This window comes from Falco biarmicus, chromosome 12 (assembly GCF_023638135.1).
Source record: "Falco biarmicus isolate bFalBia1 chromosome 12, bFalBia1.pri, whole genome shotgun sequence".
Classification (NCBI taxonomy): Eukaryota; Metazoa; Chordata; class Aves; order Falconiformes; family Falconidae; genus Falco; species Falco biarmicus.
Window position 1 is genome coordinate 15,918,416 of NC_079299.1, and position 6,868 is coordinate 15,925,283.

The 6,868-nt window shown below is 57.6% G+C and overlaps 1 protein-coding gene across 1 annotated transcript; it reads left to right on the forward strand.

Annotated features, from left to right (window-relative positions):
- Positions 1-308: 308 nt before the first annotated feature.
- LOC130157671 (serine/arginine repetitive matrix protein 1-like) lies at positions 309-5,003 on the forward strand. Its single transcript, XM_056357559.1, has 3 exons — positions 309-566; positions 1,270-1,716; positions 4,444-5,003. The coding sequence occupies exons 1-3, from the start codon at positions 309-311 to the stop codon at positions 4,690-4,692; spliced, it is 954 nt and encodes a 317-aa protein (XP_056213534.1). The 3' UTR covers positions 4,693-5,003.
- Positions 5,004-6,868: the final 1,865 nt, after the last annotated feature.

Sequence of the window (6,868 nt, forward strand, 5' to 3'; positions counted from 1 at the left end):
GGATAAACGTTTAGACGTTTAGGTAAATACAGAAATTAAACTTCCCTCCCCTCCCTCCCCTCCTACCATAACCCCCAACTATCTTAGTTACTGTTTTTCTATTGTTATTACAACTAACTGTCCTTTATATCCCCAGTGGGGGATAAGGGTACCTGAATGACTGACTTATACCTGCATCACAGTCTATCTGTGAAACTTTTATTCCGCTGGCAGCCAGGGGGGAAGGCAGCTTTATTTATTTATTTACCCTTTCACTGCCTCTTCCTTGCGCCTTCTTGGACCATTTAAAAAAAACCTCCCTTGGCAGGATGGCCGGAGCCAAGCCCCGCTGTATCGTTGGGGACACGGCGGGGAAGGGGCGAGCTGTTTTCAGTTTAAGGGGGGAGGACGGGGGACACGACAATGTGTGGTACGAATCGATCTGCCTGAGCCGAGGGGCGAGCGACACCAGCCACGTTCTGCGGGAGGAGCCGTGGGGTGCTTGCCGCTGCGCGTCGCGGGGAGCCGCTGAGAGCGGCCGGGGCGGCGGGCGCGCGCGGGAACGGGAGCGGGTGCGGGCCGGTGGGGTGCGTGTCCCGTGGCTGTGAGCTGGTGAACTCTGAGGCCCGAGGATGTTGTAGTTCCACCCTTATCTAAAAACAAAAGACTTTCCGACTGCGAGGATCAAATCCGCCCCCCCCCCCCCCCCCCCCCGCTTCCTCGCCTGTATCGTATTAAAAAGGAGCTTTCATTGTTTATTTCTAAATATTTGTGAAGCAGACAGTGTAATGGGTTAACCTAATTAACACATCCATACTGTATATTCGTGGACCAAACGGTACGGCGACTTTCTAATGCGATGGTTGAATGTGATAGTCATTTCTGTGTTACAGGAGATTACAGCAACACTGGAGCATTTCCAGATTGTAGATGGTTTTAGATGTTGAATTTCCAGATGAGTATTTACCATCATAACTAATTTAAGACCATTATTAAATAGAAATTCTCAGCAGGGCTCTTTAATGATGGAACACGTTACTAATTACAGAGTTTACGCTCTGTTTTGGCTAAGCAGTCTAGAGGGATGGGATTGTGCTCTGCATGCAAAGCCAATATTACTAACGAGGTGGCATCATACCCCTAACATTTCAATCATATTATTAAAGAAAGCCACTTCTCGCCTTATCTGCACAAGGAGATAGCAAGAGCATTTTGTTTACCGGGCTCCCGAGCTCTGGAAATAGCTGGAATAGAGCGCGGGATCCCTCCCCTGCCTCCCCCTGCTCCCAGAGCTCTGGCCTCGGCAGTCGGCCGGCAGCAGAGCCGTGCGAGCGGGCCGCCCCCACCGCCCGCCGCCCGCCGCGGCCCCGGGGCTCGGTCCCTGCCGCCTCCGCCCCGCCGCCCCCGGCGGCCGCAGCGAGCAGCCTCTGCCCGGCACTGCGCGCCGGGGGGAGCGCGACAGCGGGGGCTGAAGTGGGGAGAGCAGCTGGGGAGCCTTCCCCGCTCCCCCCGAAAGTCACGGGCACAGATGCACGCACACCGGGCAGCTACACGGCACTGGCGTGCGCGGGTCCACACGCCCGTGGAAGTAAAGGGCACGCAGAGATTCTGGTGCCCCTCGGCTCCCCCACCCCTCCATCCCCTGGGAGACCACGTCCCGGGAAGCGGCCTGCGCGTTTCCCCCGGAGGACCCCGACGATCGCGTCGAAGCCCGAGGAGGCAGATCCACGCCACGAGGTTTGTAACAAACTGGGCAGAGGTGAGACGGGCTGCGGGAAGGGGGGCCGCCGCCCCCGCGCCCCCCCGCCCCCGGTAGGAGCGGGGGAAGGGGGACCCCAGGGCGGCCCCGGCCCGGCGGCTGGCTGAGCCCCTGCTCCCCCGGGTCACCCCGCACGTGCAGGGCTGGCACTCGCCTGCCCTCGCCGTTTCTCTGGGAATACAATAGCCCTGGAGACGGAAGGAGGCAAAGGAGATCCATGGCTTATTTACTCATCTCGAGATGTGGGCCACCTAAAATTACATTTAGTTTTCCTGACAATGGCAATTTTCCTCTTACACACCCACTTCCCGGCCCACCTCCTCCCTCTCTCCAGGTTACGGAGCACGCTGTTGCGTTCAGACCTGGTGTCACTACTGCGTTTTCGTTGCCCTTGAAAGGGCGACAGACGGTTCTCAGCCTATTTTCATTCTCGCTATCCATTGATGTATTTGATCTGGGCGATTAATAAGTACTGAAGACAGGTTGGCAATAACCTGCTATTATGTTCAGTGGCGGTTTTGCTCGAGTAAAGACTTTTTGGATTGGCTCGCTCTGCCTGTCTTAAAAAGGCTCAGGATCTCTTCTCTCTACAGATAGCCAAAAGCATGCACATGTGTGGAGGGAGGGAAAAACACATTTCCTCTTTATACATACGTATGTATTTGCAAGAGCAGTGGCATATTTTCCATTATACCCCCCCCCCGCGCCCCCCTCCCCCCCCTCCAACCTGGCCTTATGGAACACGAAAATCGAGGAGGCAACAAGAATACAGGCCAATGGTCAAAGGCTCGAAAGGTTTCCCCCTCTCCTTCTCTTTTAAAGAACCCTTTCATGCCATCTAAACAACAATCTCAACATTAAAAAATCTTCGGATGGATTTGAGGGAAATTAGATTGTCTCCCCCCACTGTGTGCTTGTGAGCGAGTCAGGCTGTGTTAACTGTTCTAAATGGATTCTCTTGGTTTGTCTACTTATGTGTTTTACTGCAGCGTGTCGTGTTCGATAACGCGGGATGTGGCACTCGGTGTAAATCCGGCCGCTTTTCTGGGGCCTCGCCGCTTCCCGGTGCCCAGGAACTTCCCCCGGGGCGGCCGGGCCGCCCCCTCGGGCCCAGGACGGGCACCCACTCCCAGCCGCGCCGGGGCGCCCCGCACAGCGTGGCTTCTCCGGGACTGCGACTGCCCAATCCCGCAGGCTCAGCGGGGCGGAGGGCGAGTCCCGCAGGTCGACGTGCCTCCCCTCGGGCCGGTCGGCCGAGACCCTCTCCCGCAACTGCCCCGCTCCCGCCGCCGCGGAGCCGGCCCCCGCGGGGGGACGGGTGCCCTGCGCGCCCGGGGCTGCCGAGCCGCCTCCCCTCGGCCGGGCAGCGCGGGGGCTGCGGGGGGCCGGGGGCGCCGGGCCGGGCTCGGTGCGGGGAAGCCGCCCCGCTCTGACCGCCCCCCGCCAGGCGGGCCCTGCCGAGCCGTGCCGAGCCGAGCCGAGCCGAGCAGAGCCGAGCCGTGCCGTGCCGTGCCGCTGGCCGTGGGTGCGGGCGAGCAGAGCAGTGCCCCCTCCACGGCGGGTCCTTCCCGCCCCCCGGCGTCCCGGGCGCCGTGTCCCCGCCGCGCCGCGCTCCCGCCGCCGGCGGCGGCGCCTCAGCCCGTTTGGAAACTGACTCATTCTGTAAATAATCTTTGACGTCCCCACAAAGCCGCCCTTCGAGAGGAGTTTATTAGCACGGAGCCATTAAAACAGATGTCATGTTAGCTTCCCTGTGACATTTGGGTGACACATCTCTCCCGATGAATCGCTAATTGTCTTCCCGCCCGCAGTAAACATCCCGCTCCATTGTCTGCGCTCAAGAGAGTTTCTGCCGCAAAATACGGTCCCGGGCGGCGGCGGGACCTCGCCGTGCGCCGCCCCGGCCCCGCGTCCCGGCCCCCTCGGCCGCACGGCGAGGTCTCGCCCGCCCCTGGCCTCCCTCCTGCCGCTGCTGCCCCGGCCCCCCTCCCCGCACCCGGCGTGCGGCAGGCCCGGCCCGACAGCCCGCTGCTCCGGCCGCTGCCCCCGGCGCTGCGCCCCGGGCTGGGGGCGCACCGCTCCCGCCGCGGGCCCGGGCCCTGCCCCGCAGCACCCCCGGGCCCGGCCCGGCTCCTTCCCGCCGGGTCCCGGGGCGCCGTGCGGGAGCGCGACCCGCCCGCCGCCTCCCTCCTCCTCCGGGCGCGACACAGTTCCCCAGCTCCTCCGAAATGTTTATTTTGCCGGGAACAAAAGGGGTGTGTGGCGGGGTGCGGGGAGGCTGCCCATCTCCAGCAGAGCCCAGCACGGCGGTGACACCTCGTTGTCGGAGGTAAGCAGGGGTGCGCAGCGCCGAGCCTGCTCCTCCGTACCCCCGGTGGCGGCACCCGGGGGACACTGCCTGAGCGCTTGGAGAGGGTGAGACAGGGCAGCCCTAAAGCAGAGCTTTGCAGCTGAGTGGCTGACTTGAGTCCGTCTTACCTATGCACGTAGGGTTTCATATTCATAGCCGTTGTCTGTACGTTGATACATAATCTCTTGCCCTTGTTAATTCTCAATAGATGCAGAGATAACTAATCCTCCCGGCTAGATAGACACGGGCAGATTACGTGAGTGCAATCTATCTACCTATCTGCCTGTATATCCGCACGCACATATAGACACGCACCGGCAGACGTAAAGCGATTTAACAGGGTTTTCTTCCACAGGAGTACATGGAGGTGGGCAGATGCGGAGTCCGACGCCTTGCCTACCAGATGCAGAAATATTTGGTGAGAATAAACATATACATACCGCTCACATATTCGAGGCTACCTGGTGTTACAGTTTTTTATGTACTGCACCCACTTTCTCTCCCTCTCCTCCACAGCGTGCTCGAGTTTTGCACAAACACATACGAGCTTTTCTTTGAGAGGAAAATTAGGGAAAGAGGGAGAAGGAGGCGAAAGACTGGGTAAATCCGGAGTCTTCACAAAAAACCCCAAGCCCCACACCAAAACAGCACTTGAAATTATTTAGCTGCTGGATAAAGACACCTATTTTGGCATCAACTGAGACATTATTTTGATTACCCAAAAGCGTACCCGTCCTTAACGCCAGTCAGCATTTGTAAGCGAGAGTTACCTGGCCTCTGCTTTGTTCTGATTTTTAGCAGGAGATGTTTTATGGATGGCAATAGCAAAACAAAGCGGTCTTGGGGTGCCTGCTACATCTCGCCCCGAGTGTGCCCAGCCCCTGCCGGCCCCCAGCCCGGGAGTGCTCAGCCCCCTCTCCCCAGTGAAGCCGGGGGCGATGATGCCCGGGGATGGGGGGGGGGGGGGATGGGGGGATGGGGGCAGCGCCCAGCCCCTCCGGCTGCTCCAGCAGAGTTTGTGGATGGGGCTGGGTACCTGCAGGCCCCCGCGGGGGGATCGCCCCCAGGCGCTAGGGGAGGGGCTGGGCCCCCCGCCAGCCCCCGGCCCCCGGCCGGCCCGCCGGCCCCCGGGAGCGGCCCCCGCGGGCAGCGCAGCCCGCCAGCCGCAGCGCTGCGCCAACGGGAACCCTGCCCCCGGCGCGGGGGGGTTCACATGCCACCTCACTACTCCTCGGTGAATATTAAACATCATTGTCTTACAAATGAGGAGAAACCGCTACCGTCAGAATAATAATAAACTACTTCTTGAAACCCCGAGTCTTTCATAGCGGGGTCGTCAGAGGCGACGAAGCTCTTAGCTCTAAAATCGGATTCCTCCCACCTGCGACTTCCCCGTGTCCTGATGTCCTGAAACTGTCCGTCCTGTTCGTAATCTTTGTTCTACTGCTAGCGATACAATACACACTGGTCCCCGTAAGAGTGATCGCGGATCAGTTACTCCTGCGGGGACTCTTCCCCCCAAAAGGCTGTCTTCACCCCGGTCCTGCCCTTCCGACGAGCAAGTTGTCTCCTTGCCCGGGAACTGTAATTTTCGGGGAGGGGGACGGGACTTTGCCACTGAGCCTGTGTCAGAAGAGGAAGGTAGCTCCTTCCCAAGATTTTTCCCTCCGGGCTAATGACTGTCCTATATCAGTGAAGTCGCTAAGACTTGTTTTTGTCTGCGGGTCCAGAGCAAATGTGGAAGAATCCTTGAATTTTACACCTCTCTGCTGCGGCTGTGAATGAGTCAGTCGCTCACTCGAGAATTACCGTGTATCGGAGGGGAAGCAGCTCCCTGCAGAGAAATCGGGATCATGTATTAGGGAACAGCTTCCCGAGCTGTATTGTTCAGACTGATGCTTATTTCTCGTATTACAAAATCAAGGTACTCCTCGGTCTCATGCAACATCCTCTCGCTGCATCTCGAGAAGGGCGAGAAAAGTCAGAAGAAGTGACGCTGACAGGTCGGAAAATGCAGGCAGGAAACAAGCCGCATCCCCTCTCCAAAATAAAAACCCTCTCACCAAAATAAAGCAACCGAATAAACCACAAATCTATACGTAATCAATACTGATCTGGAACCAATCTGTTCCTCCCCGGCTGCATGCAGATCCCAGGGCTGCAAGTGCTTGTGATTACAGAGAGTAGGAGGGTCATTTTCTAACAAGGGTGCTCACTGTATCTGAGCTCCAAATTATCCCGAGAGGACAGATGGCCCTTCTGATCTTATAATGAGAGCAGGGAGTGATTATCAGTCTGAACCAAAAAATGATGCTCTGCTGACATATTTTCACAGTTCTGAAATCTGTGCTTGCACTTCTGCCTCGCTTCATATCCCTCTTCCTTTAATTTAGGCATCGTTCGGGATTTCGGAGGGCTGTGTGAAATCCGTTCATTTATCTCTGTGCGTCTCTGCCTTTCCCCCCATGTATCTATCTAGGACGTGTACAGACACAAAACAAAGGAAAGCAAAAGGTCACTTCACAGGAACTCTTAAGCCAAATCACGCTTGGCAAAATATTTATATATAAATATATTTGCCAATAATTAAGAAGCCCAGCTGCCTCCCGGATGCCTAGACTTTATGTTTGCTTGTTGGCAGTTTTCTGGAGCTGTTGCATTCCATCTTTGCAATTACTGCGATACGTGGTGAGTCAGCCCAGACCCGAGCTCCCTTTGAAAAAAGTTCATGTATGTACATATTTGGGTTTTGTATTCACGCTGTGACCTCTTTTTCTCTC